Genomic DNA, 26695 nt, shown 5'->3' on the forward strand with positions numbered 1-26695 from the left:
ATAAGGTTCTATCTCCGTTTAGAATGATACGGTTCTATCTCCGTTTAGAATGATACTATTTCCGTTTAGAATGATAAGGTTCTATCTCCGTTTGTATGTAACTAGATTTATGGTTAAGGATACGGTTAGATTTAAGGTTAGGGCAAGGTTTAGGATTAGTGGTTAGTTAGTTGAAATGTTGTTGACAGTTAGTTGAACATCTACTGAACTAGCAACTATCTATTTGGGAATATGTAGATAAAATATTACCCTGATTGGAAAATGTTCTGTATGATGTTGTTATTGTTGTGGACATAATTGCAGTCAAGGGTGAAATTATTCCCGTATACAAAAAATGCCAGTGGAGCTAGAGTAGAACGTTGACGTTGACGCAACGTTGACGCGACGCAGCAGGTGGAGCTTGGACAACGGGAAGTTGACGCAACGTCGATGGCGAGTTGACGCGACGCAGCAGGTGGAGCTTGGCCGCTAGTCTACATGAGAATGGTCCATTGGTCTCATGGAAGACCAAAAAGCAACCACATGTGAGGCGGAGTACATGGCATTAGCTGCAACCACCCAAGAGTGTTTACACCTGACTCAACTGTTGACACATATGGATGCATGTAAGTATGCACCACCCATTGTCCATGAGGACAATCAGGGAACGATTGCATTAGCTAAGAACCCAGTCCGCAGACAAAGATCCAAACACATAGATATAAAGTACCATTTCATCAGGTCTACAGTACAGAATGGACAGATCTGTTTGCAATATTGTCCCACAGATCAAATGGTGGCTGATGTGTTTACCAAACCAGTAACTAAGGACAAATTGGTTAGGTTCACAAAGGTTATGTTTGGGAGAGAAACCACATCAGTGTGAGTAATGACCAAGCGGTCAATTTTTGTTTTGGTTTTCTTGCTTTATTTTTTCAAAGTGTTATAAGAGAATACCAGTGAAAAAGAAAAAAAAAACTGAAGACTGTTTGTAAATGATGATGATGATGATGATGTATATTCTTGTTTCACAGGAGAGGAACAATATCAGTGCCAGCTTTTGTTTGTTTGATTGATGGAATGACAGCCCAAAGAGTGTTATGGAAATTGTAGGCTACTGATTGTTACTGATTTGTTTATTTTTCTCTCCATCTTAGATTGGTCAGGTGAGAGCAAGTGGGGGTGTTGACATGAGTGTGCTCTCCAGTCATCCCTATCCCAGTGTGAGTGGGGCATAATTGATTGATTGACACCAGCTGTGTGACATGAATGATTGAGCCAGCTGATCCTATATATGTGACCATTCCCACAATAAAAGTTGCTTCCTTGATAACATGAACCCTGTCTGACAGCGTATGATTCCTCCGTTCAGTGTGCAGTCCGATCGTTATGGTTTTAGCCAATACGCAATAACCAACGTTTAACAAGCTAAGCTAGTTTATAAAACAGCGAAGCCGTTTCAAATTCCACCTTCCTGGAAAAATATCTAAAACTATATGGAGAACATAGAAAAAGACACACAGTAAAGGTAGGTAGCTTTAGATAACTAACTATATATACTTTAGATAGCTAGCTGAAGGAGATGACGTCTGCTCTAAACGTGGTCCGCCTGCTAGCTAACGAGCCGTCACACCAGGTGGTGATTAACTCCACACGTTCACAGTTTACACGACCAGACCGTTTAAAAAGGGAATTCTATGATATTATATAAGACATATGATAGTGTTACTTTACCAGGTAGGTAGTAGGCTTGGTCACAGATGTCACAGATGATCGGAGAGTTTGGCTGTTCTGCTCTGGCCGACATGCTGCTGCAGTAACGACGGTAGAGAGGTCAGGTCCGCTCTGCTGTCTACCCGCTCAGGGTTGCCAGATGGGTGAGACACTTTCCAGCACAACCAAAGTCTAAAAACACATACACTAAAATACAGTGCGAGTCTATGATTTGTTCTTGCAATTGAGTTGACCCTCCCTGTCCCTAGCTCTTTAGCTGTCTAGTTTTAGGTTTTGTCGTTTTAGTTTAGTTTTAGACTATCTTAGACTGTTTTAGACTATGTCGTTTTAGTTTAGTTTTAGACTATGTAGGCCAGGTGTTGTATTGTATTTTGTGGTGGATGTTGTTGTTGTATGCCTGTGAACAGGTCACACTTGAAAATGAGCCCTTGGGGCTCAATGTGTTTTTACTATGTGCTAAATCCACCAAAAAACATCTCCTACCCCTAATATAAACTGTATGTCAGTTGCCAATGACGTGTGTAAAATATATTGTATGTAGCTACTAGGGTGTGTGTTTTAACTTCACGCATTTTGTAACTTTCAGGCACTGACATTTGGATACCGCCTAAATGCTATTTAGCATATCGCTCTCTTCATTAGAAACATTACCACATCCCTTTAATTACAGAGCATATCGCTCTCTCCATTAGAAACATTACCACATCCCTTTAATTACAGAGCATAATCACTCTCTTCATTAGAAACATTACCACATCCCTTTAATTACAGAGCATATCGCTCTCTCCATTAGAAACATTACCACATCCCTTTAATTACAGAGCATATCGCTCTCTTCATTAGAAACATTACCACATCCCTTTAATTACAGAGCATATCACTCTCCATTAGAAACATTACCACATCCCTTTAATTACAGAGCATAATCACTCTCTCCATTAGAAACATTACCACATCCCTTTAATTACAGAGCATATCACTCTCTTCATTAGAAACATTACCACATCCCTTTCATTACAGAGCATATCACTCTCTCCATTAGAAACATTACCACATCCCTTTAATTACAGAGCATATCGCTCTCTCCATTAGAAACATTACCACATCCCTTTAATTACAGAGCATATCGCTCTCTCCATTAGAAACATTACCACATCCCTTTAATTACAGAGCATATCACTCTCTCCATTAGAAACATTACCACATCCCTTTAATTACAGAGCATATCACTCTCTTCATTAGAAACATTACCACATCCCTTTAATTACAGAGCATATCGCTCTCTCCATTAGAAACATTACCACATCCCTTTAATTACAGAGCATATCGCTCTCTTCATTAGAAACATTACCACATCCCTTTAATTACAGAGCATATCGCTCTCTCCATTAGAAACATTACCACATCCCTTTAATTACAGAGCATATCGCTCTCTCCATTAGAAACATTACCACATCCCTTTAATTACAGAGCATATCACTCTCTCCATTAGAAACATTACCACATCCCTTTAATTACAGAGCATATCGCTCTCTCCATTAGAAACATTACCACATCCCTTTAATTACAGAGCATATCACTCTCTCCATTAGAAACATCTCCACATCTTCTGAACATTGTTTTTTATTATTATGCATGTAAACATGTATATTTCAAGTAATATACTGTGAAACCAAATTGTCACGTCAACAAAAGGTAAAGAACAAGAAATACATAAGAAAGAAAGAAAGAAAGATGTGAAACAGTCAAACAAATATTTGGCATTTGCCTCTACTACACTTCATGCTTGGCCACTCAGGAAGTAGTCATCTGCCAGGACTTGAGCAGCAGTCAGTCTTCCTTGGCGTGCCAACAGCTTAGGGAGCAGGGCTTGGAGTTTGGCCTCCTGGAAAACAGGAAACACATCCACTGTATAGGCTTAGAAACAACATCTAAACTCTTGATGAATGGAGAGGCTCTCTCTGTGTTCCTCACCACATCCAGGGTCAGGTTGGCAGGGTCATCCAGAGCACCGCTGAACGTTGGGACGTGCAGCTGAGAGCAGAGAATTGTCATTGCCATGAAAACCATCACATACATTTACTGAACATTCAGTAAAAACACTTCCAGGGCAATATGCAACAGTTGATTAGGGAACTTGTACCAACCCGACCCCCTTTTTAAAATGTTTTTTTTATCTCCTCTAGCCTGCCTGGAACCCCATCAGATTCCTGCTCTATTCCATCCAGACTGTTCCGTAGTGAATCCCTGTGGACTCCTGGATAGAGCGGATAGGAAGGAGGTGTCCTACCCAGAGCAGCAGGCACCCGAAGGAGTACAGGTCGCAGGCTGGAGACGGAGCGGAGCCGTCACGGAGCTCTGGGGCCACCAGGCTGATGGAGCCTGCCACCATCCCCCTGCCCACCGCCCGCTGCCCCTGGAGCAACACACACAGCTAATACTTCAGATAGACACAACACACACAGCTACCACTTCAGATGGACACAACACAAACCAATCAGAACCACATTCACAGCAGCCTAAAAAAGTTACATCAGATTTTTTTTTTTTTTAATAACATCCACTTTCCACACAATGTGGAATTTCCATAACAGTCTCATGACTGGTGACCTGTTTACCACTTACAGTGGCCTTGGTGAAATCAAAGTCTCCCAGCATGCCTTGCTCTCGCTTGAGGACGAACACGTTGTTGGGGTTCAGAGAGGCGTGGGTGACGCCCACAGCCTGCAGGGCCTGTAGTCCCTGGGCCACACCCCTCATCACCATGGTAACCTCCTAGAGTGTGAGAAACAACCGTCGGTTGGTTTACTGGACGCCAATAGAGGACAAGAGGATGTTCGATGTAGCTGGAACTTATGGAAGAGGACTTACTGTGGCAGTGAGCGGCTGGACTGCTTGTACCGCCTTCAGACTCCCGTGGGGGAAGTACGGCACCATCACATAGGCAAGAGGGTCAGACTGCAGAGAGAACATTGTTCATCCAGCATCAATGGCAGGAGAAATGCAAGAACTCAGGTATGTTACAGATGATGTGAAACATAAAAACAGGGGTCCTGTTTAGGGACGTGAGGGTGTACTGGGCAGTACCTTGCCAAAGAACAGAGCCAGAAGAGGGAGGACAACTCCACCGTCAGTCCCATTCTCAGTCCTGGCCCGGTGGAAGAGTGTGGTTCGCTCCAGCACCCCAGCCTCTGCCTCCTCATCTACACTGTAACCCTGAGGAACCCAAAGACAGAACCCAGCCTCCTCATCACTGCACACACTGAAGGCCAAGGTCTCTCTTAGTTGGTGCTTAGTTGGTCAATTTCAGCATTCTTAAGCACGTCAAATAACACAAGATCACTGATTTACTTGTTTTCCCCATTTGAAAAGTCGATGCTCATGTCTGGGCATCGTGAACAACATGGTTTCATATACCTGGTTTCCACTTGGACGAGGGTTTGAGGGGGTGTGGTTACCTTGAGGACTAGGGTTTGAGGGGGTGTGGTTACCTTGAGGACGAGGGTTTGAGGGGGTGTGGTTACCTTGAGGACGACCCTCTGGCCCTGGTACTCGGTGCACACCAGGGGCCGGCGGCCGCTCAGCTCCCTCATGGGCTCGGCATCAAACATGTCCCTGTCCAGACTCTTCACCAGGAGACCCCCGGAGCTCTGCACGGGACAGGAGGACCGTCAAACCAACTCATCACCCAGAATGACCTGGACACGTGTGTGTGCAGATTCAGGAAGTTATGAAGTCTGTAAACGGGGGACTTGTGTTGGTGCGTAATGTTGGAGTGCAGGGGGCTTCGCTCACCATGAAGCAGTGGATGTCTGCCTCGGGGTAGAGCAGAGGAAGCTCTGGGAAGCTACCGTCCGTCAGAGCAGCGAGCCTCCTCTACAATTTCAACAGGAGGCTGGTATTAGGCTATAAACCCCTCAAAAAACGTTCGGAAACGTTATTTTGGTTGATTATTCCTCCCTTTAATAATACCAATTGGTATTGTATTTTATATCGTTGGAAAGCCTGATTAGTCACCTTTACAATGAGGTACAACTTGCATGCATTCGTGGAATGAGCAACACAGCTAAACGTGTGGGTAGCGGCCCAAAATATTTGCCAAAATCCCCTATATTCTTCTGTTGGTATTCACTCTCGTTTTGAGTTGCTTGGTGGATTGGATGATTGCACTCTCCCACAGTAATAAGGAAAAAAACAACACATATTGGCCATTTTTACACTTTATTAATTTTACACTGTCAGGGACCTCAGTAGCGTGTGGAAGATCCATACGCAGTCACAACAGCTTGGCACCTCCTCATGCTGGTCACCAGCCTGGTCACACACTGCTGTGGGACGGCATCCCATTTCTCAACTAGGATTTGCCGCAAGTCAGCCAACATGGTTGCGTTGGTCACTCTGGCACGTACAGCACCCAAGCTGATCCCACAAGTGTTCAATTGGGTTGAGGTCTGGACTCACGGCAGGCCATTCCACCCTCTCCACTCCCAAATTCTGGAGGTGCTCTGTGATGATCCTGGCTCTGTGGGGGCGAGCGTTGTCCTCCTGGAGGATGGAGTTAGGTCCCAGATTCTGGAGATATGGAATCGCCACTGGCTCCAGAATATCATTCCTGTCAATTAGGTGCCATTCAGGTGCCATTCACACACCTGTGACTGGCATACACCTGCCAGCACTTGAAGCTCAAAACGAGAGTGAATACCAACAGAAGAATATTGCAGGGGATTTTGGCAAAAAAAAATTTGGGCCGCTACCCACACGTTTAGCTGTGTTACTCATTCCACGAATGCATGATCCTTACAAGTTGTACCTCGTTGTAAAGGTGACTAATCAGGCTTTCCATTTATCAGGCTATAACATACAATACCAATTGGTATTATTAAAGTGGAGGAAGAATCGACTGAAATAACGTTTCCAAACTTTGTTGAGGTTTATATACTGAACTGGAAGACAAGCAGAACTACTTGCTGATAGATGAGAGGAAATCACAGCATACAAAGCCTTACATATTCCTCTTTCTCCTTGCCAAGTTCCTGGAAAAGGGCCTTTCTGGTCTCAGCGATTTCCTCCTTCTTCTTCAGAACCTCTGTCAGGTCCAGCTCTTCACCCTGACAGAGGAGACATCTCCTGGTCACAACCACCAAACTCTGGAACTAACCTTTTGCCTTTCATATTTTATGTTTTCTATTCAAATGACACCAGACACACACACACAGAATAGAAGTTGGATAGTGTTGCTACATTGTGCACTGAAGTGGTAAAGCCTTTCACCTCCTCGAGTTGGCATTGTTCCAGCTGTGTGCATCTCATCTGGTACCTCAGGCCGCGGACCCTCTTCTGGATGGAGAGGAGAGTCTCTGGGGTTGGGGTGGCGTCCTGCCAATGTAGCGTCTCCCCCTTAAACTGATGAGACAAAACCAAAGGAGAGAGACACACACTGAAGACTGAGAGAGCTCTGTTATTCAAAACACTGTATACGGTGGGAAAAAAACAGTGAAATGTACTTGGCTCTTCTGCAACTGTTTGACACAATGTTCCTTAGCGAATCCGTGACGTTTTAACACCACTGTTTGTGTTACAATGTTTTACAGTTCAGTGCATTTCATCGTTCCCTCACCTTGGTGCTCAGCAGGTGTTTGTCTGTGATCTCAGCTATGAGCTCCTTCTCTTTCTTGATGAGCTGCGTCACTTGGTGGAAAGCATCGGTCATAATCTCGCTGTCCTGGTTGTTCGGTTGTTGATCACATGAACAGAGGGAACAACACTGATAGATAAACATGTCACTGATACAGGGATTGGTAAGGAACAATGAAACAAGACTCCCGTTCATACTCACTGAACGGGAAACCTCCAGCTCCTTGCACACGTTCACGTCTGCCTGTTTCATGAGGTCAGTCACAGCTACGTCGTTTGTTGTCACCGTTGTTTTGCTAGACAGACAGAAGAACTGAACAGAACACATATGAGAAGGAGCACTCCAAACTAAACATCAGTATGGACTCACAGTGAGCAATCCGGGCCAGCCTATGACAAGCTTACATCACATTCTATAGACTTCAGTCATGTTATGTGAGAAGTCGTCTGAAGTGCATTGAACATAACAGGAACATAACTAAGCCTCTTCATTTCTCTCCCCTCTCTTCATGCATACAACCTCCCCTACCCCTAACCATCTCCCCTACCCCTAACCATCCCCCCCTCCCCCCTTGGACATTGCTGCATTACTGTGTTCCCTGTTTGTTAACTCTGTGTTCTATGTGCTCATGTTATCTGTTGCTTGTTGTTTCTGTATTTTTCTGTTTTTCCCATATTGTCTTTGAGCCTCGGAAAAGCGCTATATAAATACAATGAATTATTATTATTATTATTTCTCTGTTAGTTAACTGGGTGTGGCGTCATACCGTACCTTGCCTAAATTCTCAGACCAGGTGCACAAGGCGTGGAGGGCCTTGTCTGTCCCGTCTCTGACTGCCTTCCACTGGTAGAACTGCTCAAATGCATCATCCACCACCCCCTCCACCACCCCCTCCACAGAGGCCGGGCCAAACACTGCAGTCAGAGAAGCTCTCACCTCCTGCGATACAGGAAAAACACTTATTGATAGCAGCAGCTTGTAGACATAAATGTTAATGCATACTTACTCGACATTCAGTTACACACTAACCCCCCTGATCCCTCAATCAACAAGAGGATCTTCCACAAGACAAATCGCTCAAATATTTCGAATTAATGGAAAAAAAAAAGGTTGGCATTAAAGTTGTTATTCTCCAATAACCTCAAGTTTGTCCACACGCTGTCCTACAGCCAAACACTTTGCCTCCTGCAGGAAGGCATCTACTGTGGCTGTCAGCGCATTCCGCGACAGATTTCTGTCGTTTATCAGATCCACGAGTTGCTCCTTCTGCAAAAGTCAAGACAAAAGACATTGGCACCAGTGGCTGGGATTGGACTGTGTCACAATTGTATGGTTAAAGAATAACTGTACTCTTTTAGGGACGTGTACAAGCAACAGCACACCCCCTCAAATGACAACTCACCGTCTGACAGGCCTTCAGCTTCTCCTGAGCGATCCTGTAGTTCTCCCATGCCACATCCACCTTCTCCATGGCAACAGGGGCAGAGGTGCTATTATTTATGACGACGCTGATTGACCGCATAAGGCTGTCACTTCTAGCGTTCCATGGGTTCCCCTCTCTGATGGATAAAAGGAAGCCAAGATGATAATAATGCATACAAAAGAAAGAGGGCGTGTGTGTGTGTGCTGTCACTTCATTCTTCTCATTCCATGAGTCACTATTCCAGACACAGTAGTGGAGGAGGAAGGCGTAATATGAAGCAAGTGTTCTGTACCGTAGTTCTCTCAGAACATCGACCTGCTCTGCCAGGCGGCTGACCTGCTCGGCCACGGCCGTGTCCAAAAGCTTGGCCACGGCCGTGTCCAAAAGCTCGGCCACTTCTTTCTCCTTCTGAAAGGAGAAAGTAAGTGAATCATCTGTCAGTCATAGCAGGAAAAAAGTCATATATGCTCAAGCCTGGAGCCATTGGCAGTCGTCATGCTAGAAGTTTGTTTGTCTTTTTTTTCCCTCTGACCAGTCCTAATCTTAACAAGCCATGAAGCTTTAAGAGTCCCTAGCATGTCCCCTCATAGCAGGTCATTAAGAGTCCCTAGCAAGTCCCCTCATAGCAGGTCATTAAGAGTCCCTAGCAAGTCCCCTCATAGCAGGTCATGCGCCTTCACCTGCAGCTCCACCATAGCTCCTTGCAGGTGCTTTTCCAGCTTCTCTGATTGGCTCTGAAGTGCGTTCCTCTCCGCCTTGCAAGCTTCTACCTCTTTAGTGACGACCACCATCTCCTCTTTCAACTCCTGTGAGAACACGATACCACACGACATGTGTCACGCCAGGTTTCTACGCTCGTACTCTATACGGCTGAGTGTATGTGTGTGTGTGTCGGGGGGGGGGCACTGCATGTTTAACCTGTAGCTTAAAGGAGGTGTCTCTCAGCTCTTTCTCTGCGCTTTGAGTGCTCTGCTGCTTGGTGTCTAGTGCTGCCTTCAGCCTCTCGTTCTCCTCCACAAGGTCCTGGTCCACAGGTGTGGCGGTGCTTCTCTCCCTGCTGGAGGCAACGACAGTGGAACTGATCTTACCTCTCAAAAGGATGAGAGGCATCTGTTAGTCATTACTGAAGGCCATGACCCCAATCAGCAATGTTCATTAGTTTACATCGCTAAATCTCTGGCTAACCTTTAGCATCTATGCAGACCAAGGTTCATATCTCTCCTCACAATACACACATTTGAACCACACCGAGTATGGCTGGATGATCCATCATTCTCAATTAAAACTATTATACTGAAGACACAAAAACCCAAATCCCCACTCCACCAGCTTTTCATTTTAAAATCACCAAATGACTTCCTTGGCACCAATACAACCACACCACAGTAGAGCAGTACAACCACACCACAGTAGAGCCAATGTCAAAGTAAAAAGGATCAAAACATGGGGGTAGTCGTTCCATAAACATGACCTGCAGAGCACTGATAGCTGAGGATTTCTCTCTGCACGACACAGCCGAGAGCCGTATCAGCTACAGACCAGAGACAGCTCCTAAATGGAGGGAAGATGAGAGAATCTTGTCTTTGACCAGACAGACAGACAGACAGACAGCCTACCCTGGTAGGGAGGCCAGGCCCTCTGAGACCAGCAGGTCTCCCAGGCTGGTGGGTTCTGGGTCTCCAGGTTCTGTCGGGTCGTTGGAGTCGCTGGTCTGATACAGACGCACTGGCAGAGGCCTGGACCTGGGGACCACCTCTACACACACACACACACACACACACACACACACACACACATCAGAGAGAGAGACACACGCACACACATATCAGACAGAGAGAGACACACACACACACACTCATCAGAGAGAGAGACGCACACACACACACACACACACACACTCATCAGAGAGAGAGACGCACACACACACACACACACACACACACTCATCAGAGAGAGAGAGAGACACACACACACACACACACACACACACACACACGTAGTGTTCCCCTGTCTCACCGGTGGCCACAGCAGTGAGCAGCTTCTGGTCCGCCAGGCTCCTGAGCCTCTGGATGCATCCCTCGCTCCACTCCTCCTCCCCCGCCAGGGGCGCCACGCCCGCCAGGCAGCACCGCAGGGCCTGGGGACCAATCACAGCCTTCACTCAAACCACTGACGGCTAGAACACTCACCACCTAGGCTGCCTTCACACCGCAGGTCCTAACGCCTAGTCTGATTTAGTGCAGACATCCGCTTTCTTTTTAACGCCTGCTTACACCTACTTTTTCAAATGACCCATATCCCATACATATCCCGTACATATCCACATACTCCGGTGCTCACACTGCTTAACACTAAAACAGCCAAACATTTTATTCAGGACCCTCCTTTCATGACTTTTCCTAGATATGTGCGTTCTACCACCCAGTATCCTTACATTTCCAAAATCACCTCAGGATAAGCTAGTATAAAGCTATTTTGCAGTTTTTCTGTGTAGGAGGCAGGCTAGTTTACAAGACGCGCCAACTAGTGGTCTTTGTGTGTAAGTAGCAGCTTCCCGTTGTAAAGACTATGGTCATTTGACCCCCGAGGCGGCTCTTATAGTAGGTAACACAGACACGGCTGTTCTAGTGACAGACAGAGCTTAACTGTCACTTAGATTCAACTGTCACTTAGATTCAACTGTCACTTTCAAATTTGAAATAAGATTTGACAGTTGGTGACGTGGTGTTCTAGTGTTAAGGCTGTTCTAGTGTTAACACACCAAGCGACCCGCATGCGCACGAGGGTTAGGTTACCGGAAAACAAAAGTAAACAGACAGCCGACACAGACGCAAACGACAGACAGCCGACAGACGCAAACGACAGACAGCGACACTTGCAACGGACGCAAACCAGACAAACATTATGATCCAAGCCTTTGCTTTACGAAGTACGTTCAGAGGTCAGCAAAACACTGCGAAATAAAAAAATATTACCTTTGAACAGCTGTTCACCGTCATATCTTCAATGACGGGCAGATCAGTCAATCATTTTTCGTGTTTCATACCTCACTTGCACATACTACGGGTCATTTTAAGCCGTTAGCCAACTGTAACCAGTCTTGTTCACGACCAGGCCAGTGGACAGGGACGTGAAGGTGTGTGTCTGTGAGCCAGGTCATGGACCATGTTGCAGTGGGACCTCACCTTGGCAGGGAGGTAGAAGAACTCATCCTTGATCTTGCGCAGGTCGGAGACCAACAGGATCTCCTTGCTGCCAAAGTCCACGAACACAACCTCCACCTTCCTGCCCCCTGGGAGGCCTACACACACACACACACACGCACACACACACACACACACGCACACACACGCACATACGCACACACACGCACACACAAAAAGGTTGTAACACACTCAGCGAGTACAGTATAATTTAGTCCCCTCACACACACACACACACACACAGTGCTGACCTGTGACCTGCGCGCGGCTCCAGAGCTCTCACACACACACACACACACACACACGCTGCTGACCTGTGACCTGCGCGCGGCTCCAGAACTGGTCGTAGAGGCCCACGCAGGCCTGCTCCAGGACGGGGCAGAACATCTCCAGGCCCGGGGCCCCCGCCCCCGCCCCCGCCCCCCCACCGGCACCGTAGCACTGCTGCATCCGGTCAGTCAGCAGCAGGAACTCCATGTTGTCCACCTGCAACACCAGCAGGGGGCAGCACACACACACACACTTTGTACCTAAATTGGGAAATAAACTTTGGGTTGTGTGTGTGTGTGTGTGTACCAGTTGGATGTAGAGGTTGGAGGGTGTGTGTGTGTGTGTGTGTGTGTGTGTACCAGCTGGATGTAGAGGTCAGAGGGGGGTGTGTGTGTGTGTGTGCGTGTACCAGCTGGATGTAGAGGTCAGAGGGGGGTGTGTGTGTGTGTGTGTGTGTACCAGCTGGATGTAGAGGTCAGAGGGGGTGTTGATGTGGGACACCACGGCGTTCAGCTCCAGGTCGGGGTCGGGCCAGACGGGGGGGTAGAACTGCAGAACCTCCGAACGTTGGTGCTGTCTGGCGAACGAGCCCGCGTTCATACCAGTACCATCCGCGTCATCAACGCTGGGTGATGAAGGGGCGGGATAAACAGAAATGTCACAACTAGATGGCAGCTACTTCACTGGAAAAGAGGATAATATCTTCCACTATAGTATCTGAAATAAACACTATTTTCTATGAAACAAAACAAAACAAAAGACACTTTCTACAGGCGTTCTCTTACTAATCAGCTGCTCCGTTACTGGAATAGAAATGGTTCACGAAATTCGCGTTCGCGCATGTCCGCGCGCGTGTGTGTGTGTGTGTGTGTGTTTGCTGAGCATGTGAGGAAGATATAATAGAATCATTAAACTTTTGATATTGTTTTTGATCACTAATGATTAGATTTAGATTAGATTACATTGTCTCCTTCCTCCTTGCTAGTCTCTGCAGCCTAGAAAATGACACACCCACTGACGACGTGACTGTTCTACGTTTTGGTTCGCGCTAGAGAACCACTATTTTCTGGTTCCTGCTACGAACCAACTTTTCAGGCTCCAAACCAATTGAGTTTGGGTCTGAACGCGCCGGCCGATTCCAGACTTGGTTAGCTCCATGAACACCAGGTACTCTCTGAGGGAGTGTGTGTGTGTGTGTGTGTGTGTGTGTGTCGCAGGGGTGCAAACTGGCGATGGTCCAAAAAGGTGACACTTTTTTTTTGCCCGTAGATGGTTAGCTCTATCATTAACAGTGGTCTAACAATGATGCGCGTGTAAGTAGCGATGGCCCTGCCCTTAACACCCGCATAATTAATGTAAGCAACCTGTTCTCAAAATAATTATGCGGGTTCCTGCAGGTTTCAACAAGTTACATTTAAGACCTTTATAAGACCACTTTTAATCGATTTTAAGACCTATTGAGCAAGTATTGGTATTAGACTCACATTCGTTGATTATTTTCATTAGCAATGCTGGGTGATCTGTTCTGTTGCATATAGAACAAGGATAATGTAAGTTAGCCTACTCTATCAATTTCTTGATTCATTTCCATTGCTTCTCAACACATTACTAGATATAATAGCATAAATAACAGAATAAACTCACTTACACTGCATAGCCTACATACTGAGATATGGCACACACACACACACACACACACACACACACACACACACACACACACACACACAATATTTACTAAACCACACACACCGTTGCTACCACTGCAAGTTTGAAGAAATTCTAACTTCACATGCCTACAGTCGAATCGCCTCCTACGGCGATTATCGTATCGTGGCCTCTTGTCTTATCATTTCACGTGGCAAAATATCGGGGTTTTGGGCGCAGCTTAACCAATGTCACACGAGCAATAAGTGTGCGATAAGTTTTGTTTTATATGTTGTCTCTCATCCGCACGAGTCGTATTCCCACGCAGTGGGTCTGGCGACAATAATACATTTTCCGGTCTGACTTTTTAAATAAAAATAAAATCGATTCTACGCAAGTCTAAAGCACACAGAAGCCATTAAAAAGGTTTATTTTGAAAGTCTCGCCCTGTGTCTGATCCTGATGTTATAGAAGCAGCGTAGCAGCAGGGTAAAAGCGAGGTAAAGGGGGACGCGAGACAGTCTCGGGCAGCGTTCGTAAATTCGCTCTGCGCAATAAATGGACCAAGTAATTTGATTGGACAAGAGGCATTCCATGACTGCTGATCAGATTTCCAGAGCGAATTTACGAACGCAGCCTAGGGCAAACCACTCGCCGACTCGTTTTTTTCATAACACGAAACTTGAAGTTATAAAGTACCCACTCGATATAATAAACAACAGTTTTCAGATCACTAAATACTTATAATGATCATCTAATTATGTGTAGTTATGTGTTTCTAGCATGTCGATATTCTATCAGGTAAATTCGCTAGAACTAACCTCCATACCCTGGTTCAGAAGAAGAAATCAGTCCTTCGTCACTTACATCGTCGTCATCGATTAAACTTTTAGGTGGATTGGTTACCCTAGCTTAGATACCCTAGCTTAGATGGTCTTTGTGACATTTCACAATCACAAACATATATGTACAGAAACTCACTAAAGTATAAAACACAGCTAAAATACCGCTTCTCTTAAAATCCTTCAATGACACTGAGGTCAGTGCATTAGTTTTTTTGGTGAACTACCGTAATAACCCTAAATGGATAGAGAGTGCAACTTCTGTGCTTTCAGAAACTGTTGGATTTTCTTCGATTGCACATATAGTTCAAGAATTACGATAGTTTGAACGAACCCTGTAAAATCCTGTTGAGAAGTTATCGCAACATAGAAATAACTTCTATGTTATTTTATTACTTCTTATGTTTCTACTTCCATCTTAAGACCTTTTTAAGACGTTTTATTTCAACTGCAGCAGAGTTTAGCAGACAGGAAGATGTTAGCTTGGGCATCATGTGACTTGGATGAGATGAGATGTAGACCCCCCCCCAAAATATTTTTTTTGCAGATCTGCATGATTCATGTAGGTCACCTATTTTGAGGTAAAAACGGCGAATTTCACCTAAAGGTGACAAGTTTGCACCACTGCAGGTAAACAGATCCAGGATCCAGCAGTGTCGTCGTACACTAACGGGGTTAGCAGAGTACTCAGTCACTGGACGTACACAAGCACTTGTGTGTAAATCTCTGGTTCTCTGGTAAAGTCACATGGCTCACAGACTTTTGAGAGCAGTTTTATATTTAATATAACTGACTAGTCATGTGTGGTTACTCACATCTTAACACTCCCCTTGTTCATCTTTAATATCTGGCTCAGACCCTCTGGATGGAGACTATAGCTGTGTGACACACACACACACACACACACACACACACACACACACCTCAGATTATTAGATCAGGCATACACATTAGTGTACAGTTTAGGTCAAGCCAGACACACCACACACGCACAGACACAAGCCAGACACAGACACACACACACACACACACACAGTTGTGAAATCTACTCTGAAGTCCGTCCCTCCTTCCATTACCTGAGTCCAGAGTCCAGGGAGAGACAGCGCAGGTCAAAGCTCTGGACATCCACTGGAGCCTGCAGGGTCTCTAGCACCTTAGAACACGAACACACACACACACACACACACACACACACATCTGGATACAGCCACTCAATAGATCCAGAGGTTCTAAGGCTGATCCAGAACGTGTGAAGGCTACCTGGTCCAGGTCACAGTACCGGCGGACCATCCTGGCCTTCTGCACGGCCGTGTCCAGCCCCGCCAGCCGCTCCTCCACCCGGGCCAGCTCTGACCTGCTGGAGGGGAAGTGCTGCTCCATGTGGCTCAGCTCCAACACCAGCTCCCCCTTCCTGTGTGGAGGAGGAACAGCCGTGCTAGTGGACTAGGCTAGTGTACTAGGGTAGTGTAGTAGAGTAGTGGACAAGGGTAGTGTACTAGGGTAGTGTACTAGGCTAGTGTAGTAGGGTAGTGTAGTAGGCTAGTGTAGTAGGGTAGTAGAGTAGTGTACTAGGCTAGTGTAGTAGGGTAGTAGAGTAGTGTACTAGGCTAGTGTAGTAGGGTAGTATGGTAGTGTACTGGGCTAGTGTAGTAGTGTAGTAGTGTAGTAGTGTAGTGTACTAGGCTAGTGTAGTAGGGTAGTAGGCTAGTGTACTAGGCTAGTGTAGTAGGGTAGTAGGCTAGTGTACTAGGCTAGTAGGGTAGTGTAGTAGGGTAGTGTAGTATGCTAGTGTAGAAGCGTAGTGTACTAGGGTAGTGCAGTATGGAAGTGTAGTATGTATTGTACCTTCTATGGAGCACGTCGAAGGCCCTGTCCATGACGTGGTCTATCTCCATCAGCAGTCTGGCCTTCTCTCTCTTCACCTGCGACAGCAGCCCGGTGGACAGAGTCTGGATGACACACACACACACACACACACACACACACACACACACGCACACACACACAGGTAAGGCAGCCAAACCACTTGCATACAAAAGTAGTGGTCTAAAATGGAGCCATTTTTTACCTGGTGTGTCCCTAGTCCAGTGATTTTCAACCAGTGTGCCGCGGCACACTAGTGTGCCGTGAGAGATCATCAGGTGTGCCGTGAGAAATTATCTAATATCACCTAATTAACCATTGTCGGGTGTCTGTGCTGTAATAAAGTGTGGCAGATAATGTAATACTCTTCTATTTCAGTGGGTGGCAGCAGAGGGCTCTGAGTTAGTGCTGCGCGACTGTGGCGCAGGATTCAATTTCATAGTAAATGAAAGTTTCACTTTCCGACGTAAACACCAATCATTGGCCTTGATGTAATAATGTTTCAAACTAACGGGTTGAGTGATTGGCTGAACGCAACGTGAAAGAGTTGCGTTACGCACGTTTATTACAGAAGAAAAAAAACGGCGCCAGTGAGAGTGATGGAGAAGTTTTTGAGAAGGGAAAATGCAAATGCTTAACAGGGCCCTGGACAAAATTCTGACCCAGATGAAGGCTCTAGTATGAGTGGTCGACAGAGGAAAAAAGAAAAGACGGTGAGCTCGAGGCAATACAGCGAAAGCTATCTTTCATTTGGATTTACTTTCACCGGGGATGCAACGGCACCGACTCCGCTGTGCTTGGTGTGTGGTGAGAAGCTATCCAATAGCGCCATGGTGCCAAGCAAGCTTAAACGCCATCTCCAAACGAAACACCCTTCCGTTCAAAACAAGCCGATGGACTATTTTGTACGCTTACGTACAAACTGAGAAACAGGCAACTTTTTTGAGAAAAACCACAAAGGTTAACGAGAAAGCCCTCAGAGCTAGCTACCTTGTTGCTGAACTCGTAGCTAAATCAAAAAAGTCCCACACTGTGGCAGAAACATTAATACTGCCAGCTTGTAAAGCCATTGTAAATGAGATGCTCGGCCCTGACGCGGCCAAAGAGATCGCTAAAGTGCCTCTCTCAGATAACACAATTTCCAGACGTATCGATGACATGTCTGCGGATATCGAAACTAATGTTTTAGAAAAGATGCGCATCAGTAAGAAATTTGCCTTGCAACTTGATGAGTCGAACGGATATTAGTGGACATTGTCAGCTCTTGGCCAACGTGCGTTTTGTGGATGGAGAAAGCATTAAAGAAAACTTCCTATTTTGCAAGGCACTGCCAGGACAATCAACAGGAGAGGAAATATTTCGGGTCACGTCGGAATATCTCGACAAAAGCGGGCTTACATGGGAAAACTGCACAGGTGTCTGCACTGACGGAGCCGCAGCCATGGTCGGGCGCATCAAAGGCTTCGTAAGTAGGGTCAAAGAAAAAAAACCAAATGTTATTACTACGCACTGTTTTTTGCACCGTGAGGCCCTCGTTGCAAAGACCTTACCATCAGATCTAGCTCCTGTGTTGGATGATGTTGTGCGCATAGTGAACTATGTGAAGACGCGACCTTTGAAATGTCGCTTATTTGCGTCTTTGTGTGAGGAAATGGGAGCGGAACATAACGTTTTATTGCTCCACACGGAGGTCCGGTGGCTGTCGCGCGGCAAAGTGCTGGCCCGTGTGTATGAGCTGCGAGAGGAACTTAAAGTTTTTCTGACAAACGAGAGGTCCGATTACTCAAAGCTGCTTGCAAGTGATGAGTGGTGTGCAAAGCTGGCATACCTGGCTGATATATTTCATCATCTGAATGAACTGAACACACGGATGCAAGGCCGAAATGAAAACCTGCTTACAAGCACTGATAAAATGAACGGATTCCGTTTAAAGGTGCAGCTCTGGCAACAACATGTGCAGCGTGGCAACCTTGAGATGTTCCCACTCACCGAGAAACTGCATGATGGCAACACTGCTGCAATGTGCGAGGTGATTGGCACACATTTGAAAACTCTTGAGGAGAAGTTGTCATTTTATTTCTATTCAGCCTTCACAGAATGCCTTGACTGGGTTAGGGACCCATACAGCTCAGCATCCGTTGCTGGAAAGGACATGACTTTAAAGGAGCAAGAGGAACTCATTGAACTGAAACAAGATCGTGGTTTAAAGCTAAAGTTTGCTGATCTTCCTTTGGACAGTTTTTGGTTATCTGTTGCCAAGGAGTTCCCCATTCTGGCCAACAAAGCTATTTTGACATTGCTCCCGTTTTCAACCACATATCTGTGTGAGCTGAGCTTCTCAAGCTTGACTGCGATAAAAACTAAAAACAGAGAGAGACTGAGATCTGTTGAGGAAGAGCTTCGTGTGTGTCTTTCTACCATTACTGCCAGGATATCCATGTATTATATGTGTGGTGGCCTGGGAAAACCCTTCACATGGTGGCATTTTGACATTTTCATTTTTTTATATTTCCATAAATTAGAAGTTCTCAGCTATTCATAACTGGTTGAATGACTGAGATAGCCCTTTATTTTAAAAAGTTATGAGCATTTTAATGTATCATGTCAAAAAAAGTGAAAGGTCATTACTACCCCTTTCTCCTCCGGGTCGGGGGAGGAGCCTATGCAGATCGGCCGGTCTCGTTTGTCTGCTTGTGATGCGGTGTTAGTCTGCTCGCCTCGTCGGTATGCGAGGGACAGATCCATTTGTGTGTCTTCTAGTTAAGATGTTATTACTTTATGCTTATTGTGAGCATCAGTAAACTGGCAATAACACAGGTGGAAGTATCGTCTCTCCTTTCGCTCATGTGTGCGTGCGTTGCTTAACCGAGAATGAGACACGTTCAACATGACGTTGTTTCGCTAGCAAACTACCCACCACAAAAACACAAAAATAAGTACTTTCTCTTTTGTTTTCTTAAAATGTTTATTCACCATAATGTAGTATGGAGTTCAAAGTACTAGAATACCACATAATAACAAAATCGCCAAAATCGCGATTTCCATCTATTTTTGCTCTTTGCCACAAACGAACGCCAGCGACATCCGACGGGTTTTCCCAGGCCACCACACATATGTACTGTGTTAGAGTGTCATTTTGTGTCATTTTGGTTGGTGGTGTGCCCCAGGATTTTGTAACAAATGTGCCGCGGCTCAAAAAAGGTTGAAAATCACTGCCCTAGTCCACCCTGCTCACCTGGTGTGTCCCTAGTCCCCCCTGCTCACCTGGTGTATGTTCTTGAGTTGGGCCTTGCTCTCTGCAGCCTGACACAGAGCCTTTTCCACCGCTCTCTCCATGACTGAAGATGAAGCCTGTATACACACACACACACACACACACACACACAATATGAGGTGATAACAGGCAGGGCTCGACATTAGTTTCTTTGCATAGCCTCCATACTGAGATATATGACACACACACACACACACACACACCTCTCACAGGTACAGGTACACACACACACCTCTCACAGGTGGGCCACACACACACCTCTCACAGGTACAGGTACACACACACACTATATTTACTAAAACACACACACCGTTGCTATTTTACGAACACAGCCTAGGGCTAAACCACTTGCAAAAACTTAACACGAAACTTTACGTTTTAAAGTACCCACTCGATATAATAAACAACAGTTTAACGATCACTAAATCCTTATAATTTGCGGATTGGACTTCATATTCGATGAGCTGATTATCTCTCGTGTACTTCATATTCGATGAGCTGATGATCTTTCTGTGTGTGTCAGTGTCTTGGGAGTATCTGTCAGTCACATGTATATTATACAGTAACCGATGTTCTGCTGCAGCTGTAGCCTCAGGATATCTTGGTATTTGATCAACTTCTATATAAAATCACCTGTTCGGCTTTAATGACTTAACCGCTATTTAAAAAAATATATAATGTTGCCACCCTCTAGTTTTTGGTGAAATTACGTCTTTGTTTTGAGCGCCAGTGCGCGTTTCATGCGCGTTCACGCGAAAAGTCACCGCCCCGCCACTATTGCAAAAAGTCCTGGAGGAAACACTGAATTTGGGGTTCAGTGTCTTGCCCAAGGACACTTCGACATGTGGCCAGCCATGGCTCGAACCGCCGATCTGCCAACCTTGCGATCATTAGATGGTGGCTCTACCTCCTGCGCCACAGCCGCCCCAAGGGTGGCTTGCCAAACTCTGTTCTGGCCTTGTCTGGCTCCAGGGCCTTTCCCATTGGTTAGAAAGCCCATTCCTTAACTGCTCCTATCGCTTCAGTCTCAAACAGCATTGGAGGAGAATACAAGCAGGGAGGAAGGATGCTACAGGAGATATTCTGCTCTGGTGCATGTTGAGTAGGAAGGGAGCAGAGGACGGAGGATTGGTCAGAAGTGGATCTCTAACATGCTAACACCCATACAGACAGACATACAGACACCTCATACCTGTTTTAGATACACTTCATACCCGGTGTTGACAGGCACAGAGGATTTCAGTCTGCGATGAACAACAAAAAGCACACACTGATGGGACAAACGCTACTATTGCACTCTGAGTGTTATTGTCATGTGATTGATTCAAAACTTGTTTTAAACTTGCTTTTTATCTTTACATATTTTCATGGGGTTGTTTTTACGTATCAATCTATTCTTGTTCTCTCCATGGAATGTAGTGTATAGAGTGTAAATAGAGTATTTAGAAAAGTGCTATACAACATAAATGCATTATGATTATTGCATGTATTTGTTGTATTGTATTGGTATTTAGAATGATAAAAAAAAAAATATATATATATTTTATACACACGACCAATCAACTTTCACCGTCCATCACCATCATTCAGGATGAGTTCCCCAAAACCCCAAAGACACCATAGAGTAAGTGTGTGTAGAGAGAAGACACCATAGAGTAAGTATGTGTAGAGAGAAGCAGGTTGGCACCTTCTCATGTTGTTCATCTTGGTTGTGTAGATGAGTCCGATGATTCTGCTGTCCATTTGCAGATCCTCCACCCCTCCCTCTGAGAGAGGAGACTCCACCTGCACACACACCAGGGGTCTTAAATACAGGGTTCCCACACCTTCTGAAACATCACATTCGAGCACCTTTCAAGGACTGTCAAGACTCAATTCCCTTAAATTCAAGGACCCAAAACGGCATAGTTCGAGACAGATCTAGTTGAGAATTTATATAATAGGAACTATCCGCTCACAGACAACAATTAAAAAGAGAGGCTTGAATGTGTGAACACTAGATGGTCTCTTGCCTTCTCTACCACAGCAAAACAATATATTGTGAAATATGTGTAAAGTTAAGACTTATTTACTAGTTGACGAGCGAGTTTTTGGACAGAGAGAGGGGAATCAAGCACTTTCAATGAACTTTTAAGGCCTTGATTTTTTTTTGCTCAAATTCACAAACTTTCAAGGATTTCAAGGACCCGTGGGAACCCTGTAAATACTCTCTTTGACAGCAGTGTATTCAGGGTTTTTCCTGCATAGAGAACTATGGGCGGCCGCCTCCGTCATATTTCTAGCCGGCTCCAGCTCTCGACAAAACTCTGACGGTCGTATTTTCTACCAGCGTTGAACTCTGTGGATTTCTGTCATTTCTAACTGCAATTGCGGCACTGCGCCGACGTGGTGGCGGGGGCACTGTTTCGCAAATAAGTTAGCTTTCGTTTTTGCTAGCGAAATAGCTGATAGTTGATGTTAACTGCTCAAGGAGAATACATATTTGAAAGTAGTACAGAATGCCTGAGAGCCTTATATTGCATTATATTACATTATATTTTGATTGGTCATCTGGTGTCTGAACATTGTGTTTTCCTTTACATAAATAATGACATTTCCACCATAAATTGATGCAGAAAGGGTACAAATTGGTGCATATCAATTCACCAGAATGCAAGAAATTAAGTGTTTGATGCTCGTTTAAGGACCCCCAGACAGCCCTGCATCATGCCCCCCCCCCCCCCCCCATGTCAAACACCAGTTGTACCACCTCTGCCTCATTTAAACCCTGGTATTGACTCCTGGGGAGGCTGGTGGAAGTAGAAATTGGAGGTCAAGCTCATTGTAATGGAAGGAATGGAAAATGAAGAATGGTATCAAAACATGTGATTGACACCATTCCTCAATCCACTCATTACAACGAGCCAGCCTCCACTGATCTACTCACACTGCCCATATGGCCTGTGTCCCAGCTCTCCAACGTTTACCCAGAACATGGACCATTAACTGGTAGGTCCATGATTGTTTCATCCTTGACACTGTAGTTAGTGACTTTAAACCATTCATTCACACACACTCAACTGTAGCATCTGACGCTGGTTTTCTCTGTGTACCACATGTACAAAAGAAGAGATTTGGTGAGGCTGCATTCTCATGTTATGCACCCAGATTGTGTCTCACTGCCAGTTTACATTAGGGATGCAACCTCAGCACATTATGTTCAAGTCAAGACTAAAACCCCATCTTTTTAATATTGCCTTTAAATGACTAAATAATTAAAGTAAGATTATATAATGATTAAAGCACTTTGAGCTGCAACGTTTGCATGAAAAGCGCTATACAAATAAAGGTATTATTATTATTAGTAGTAGTACCTTGCATTCTGGACACGGGATGACGTTGTCCACCTCCAGGGAGTGAAGACAGCCCGTGCAGAAGATGTGGCCACACAGGAGGGCACGTGGCAGGTTCCCAGCGGTCTCCTCTGAAAAGAAATAAAACACCAACTAACATGAGCATTTTAACCACGGTTGGTTTATAAACCATATTAACCAAGGTTGGTTTATAACGTATTATATAACATGTCAAGTTAATCACCACCTGGTGTAATGGCTCGTTAGCTAGCAGGCGGACACGTTTTGAGCAGACGTAATTTCTTACACCAGGTGGTGATTAACTCCACACGTTCACAGTTTACACGACCAGACCGTTTAACAAGGGAATTGTATGATATTATATAAGACATATGATAGTGTTACTTTACCAGGTAGGTTGTAGGCTTGGTCACAAATGTGACAGATGATCGGAGAGTTTGGCTGTTCTGCTCTGGCCGACATGCTGCTGCAGTAACGACGGTAGAGAGGTCAGGTCCGCTCTGCTGTCTACCCGCTCAGGGTTGCCAGATGGGTGAGACACTTTCCAGCCAGTGGTGTAGTCTAATCAGTGGTTTTCAATCCACTCCTCAGGGACCACCAGCCGTTCCACATATTTGATCTGTTCCTCCACCAGCACACCTGATTCAACTAATCAAGTACAAATCATAATAGCTTTGCACTTGATTAGTTGAATCAGGTGTGCTGGTGGTGGAACAGATCAAATATGCGGAATGGCTGGTGGTCCCCGAGGAGAGGGTTGAAAACCACTGCGGGACTACGGCGTATACCCACTTAAAAATGCGCGTGGATACGTAACGGTGTTATACAACAGATAGATCCGGTCCATTCATGTCTCTATTGGTCAGTTTGAGTTCCAGACGTACAAATATCCATACGCACGGGCCGGCTAAATGGAATCTTGACACATCTTGTATTACTCCGCGCGTTTGTATATTTTACCCGGCGTGCCTAACCACTCCGCTAGCTGTACCAAATACACACCTGTGCCGCACCATAACGCTTATTGTGACAGAACTTTCAAAACTTCCCAGATATGAAGCGAAAGCAAACGACACGTTTTGAGTGTTTTAGTAAGCCTTCCCCTGAAGCTACTGCCGCTTCTGGTGACACTGACACGAATGTTACAGAAAAAGAGCCAGATGATGAGGCTAATGCTATCCAGCACCAACCCGATGCCATCGTAACGTCACCTGGTGGTAAGTGAAAGTACCATATGATATGCGTTATCATTAACGTAAACCGTAACAGCAGGGTATTATTGTTGGTATATTGAATTGTATCTAGAACTAGCTAGCTAACTTCACTAACGTTAGCTGCGTTAATATTCTCTGTATAGTTATTCTCTGTCAGAATAGTAGTGTGGTGATGGATCAATGAATGCGGGGGGAGGGGAGAGAGAACTTAGATACTGTATGTGTGCGCATGTGCGTGTGTGCGCATGTGCAGTAGAAAACAAACAGAATATGATGTTTATATCTCCTTGTTTCAGACGATGAGACAACTGAGAACTCCTGGCCAGCCTTGTGGACTGAAAGTCAGGCTAAGGAATTTAAAACAAGGCATCCTTGGTTACAGTGGAGGGACAGAAAATTAGGTAATATCATTCAGCACACATGAAAAGGCAAAGCTGATATAAACAATTGAAATTCATAAAGTCAATCAGGGCTTGACATTAAGCTTTTTCAGGTACTTGCCAAGTGAACTTATCTTTTACTTGTCCGAGAGCTCAAGTTACTTGTCCAAATCCAAAGATTTTGAAAAAGCAATAATATGAATATTAATATATTATACTCTCACCGGCCACTTCATTAGGTACACCTTTTCAACTGCTTGTTAACGCAAATATCTAACCAGCCAATCATGTGGCAGCAACTCAATGCATTTAGGCATGTAGACGTGGTCAAGACGATCTGCTGAAGTTCAAACCAGCATCAGAATGGTAAATAAAGGTGATGGCAACCTGGCATGGTTGTTGGTGCCAGACGGGCTGTTGCGTGGTATTATACTGTCAATATGGACCAAAATCTCTGAGGAATGTTTCCAGCACCTTGTTGAATCTATGCCACAAAGAATTAAGGCAGTTCTGAAGGCAAAAGAGGGGGTCCAACCCCAAGGTGTGCCTAATGAAGTGGCCAGTGAGTGTATGTGTATGCAAATAACACATTTGACTACTATTGATTTGATAATGATGTATCCTTAATTTTCAAATGTATTCAATATTTTGTAATTATTTAAAAAACGTAACCCCTAATCCTAACCCTTTTAGATTAAGATTGGCCACAAAAGGGATGAATATCTAGGAATATTTACAAAAAATGTTTGTAACTATAGTCTCTCCCCAATGGAAGCAATCTTATTTGCTAGCTTTTGGATAGTAGCCTATCCTATATTCAAATTGAGAAATCTATAATTAGTGTCATTCTGAAGTTCGTATTGCGATGTGCTGGTCTTAAAACTTCAAACCTAAAATATACGATCGCATCGAACTACATGAAAATAAGCGGCATTGAGAAGAAGCGAATACGCGTTCACGTGAATGGCACTAGTGACAGGAGACCCACAACACTATGGCTGCGTTCGTAAACTCGCTCTGGAATCTGATCAGCACTCATGGAATGCCTTTTGTCCAATCACGTCTTTATGACGTCGCTTTGCTTGCCATTTTTTTTTACTATTCAGATCGGAAGGAGGAATTCATGTTTGCAGATATTAATACATATTGATTTCTTTTTTTGTTTTGACTTGACTTTGACAAGAGGAAGTCCACTTGTCCGAACATAAAATGTACTTGTCCCGGACAAGCGGACAAGCCTGTCGAGCCCTGAGTCAATGACTATGCAAATGAGAGTTAATTCAGGGTCATCTTTAATGTGCATTAATTTAAGACATTTACCATTCAATTACTATATTGTAATGTTAGTTATCAATAGTTGTCAGATAATTAGCTATTGAAAGAGTGTAATGTTTTCCTCCTTGCATTTGCTAGCCATGGTGTGAAGATTGTAAACAGTTTATTAAATACTTTAGATTTAATTTAATTAAAATGTTGGCCCTGTTCAGCAGATGTTATTGCTAATATAGATACAAAACGTGTATGATGATGCTAATTAGTCGTGGTTTTGTTTACTTCCAGGTTGTGCTATTTGCAAGCCTCTGGCTTGAGAGAGTGCATCTTGTCGATGAGGTATGGGCCATGGGCCATGGGCCCTCTACCAACATCTCCATCAGTTCCGGAAACCACGGGGCTCCGGGGCGGTCTGGGGCTACAAGAATTAACTCTAGCCTCTCTGACCTCACTCGTGCCAACAGTGGGAGGATAGATGTCAGGGGTGGGAACGCGTATAACAGGACCCTCGGCCATGGGTGGTGTGCGAATGCATCGACTCCCAATGGCGGGTTGTCCTGTTCGCGCAGGGAGAACCAAAGGCGACACTGCGCATTCGTCCGTGAC

At 45.0% G+C, this 26695-nt stretch overlaps 1 protein-coding gene across 1 annotated transcript; it reads right to left on the reverse strand.

Moving 5' to 3' along the window:
* Positions 1–3493: 3493 nt before the first annotated feature.
* Positions 3494–23685, reverse strand: LOC308149827 (serine/threonine-protein kinase 31-like; the record flags this gene model as incomplete). Its single annotated transcript, XM_080522713.1, has 30 exons — positions 3494–3598; positions 3688–3747; positions 4004–4129; positions 4339–4488; positions 4585–4671; positions 4801–4929; positions 5238–5363; positions 5509–5589; positions 6720–6821; positions 6985–7116; positions 7331–7435; positions 7550–7660; positions 8120–8287; positions 8489–8614; positions 8751–8907; positions 9064–9179; positions 9452–9577; positions 9690–9828; positions 10388–10526; positions 10788–10908; positions 11957–12072; positions 12289–12460; positions 12746–12821; positions 15810–15886; positions 15994–16144; positions 16579–16655; positions 21063–21114; positions 21558–21655; positions 23224–23333; positions 23613–23685. The coding sequence occupies 30 exons, from the start codon at positions 23683–23685 to the stop codon at positions 3494–3496; spliced, it is 3408 nt and encodes a 1135-aa protein (XP_080378839.1).
* Positions 23686–26695: the final 3010 nt, after the last annotated feature.

The sequence above is a fragment of the Nansenia antarctica genome (assembly GCF_963989245.1).
Source record: "Nansenia antarctica genome assembly, chromosome: 2".
Classification (NCBI taxonomy): Eukaryota; Metazoa; Chordata; class Actinopteri; order Argentiniformes; family Microstomatidae; genus Nansenia; species Nansenia antarctica.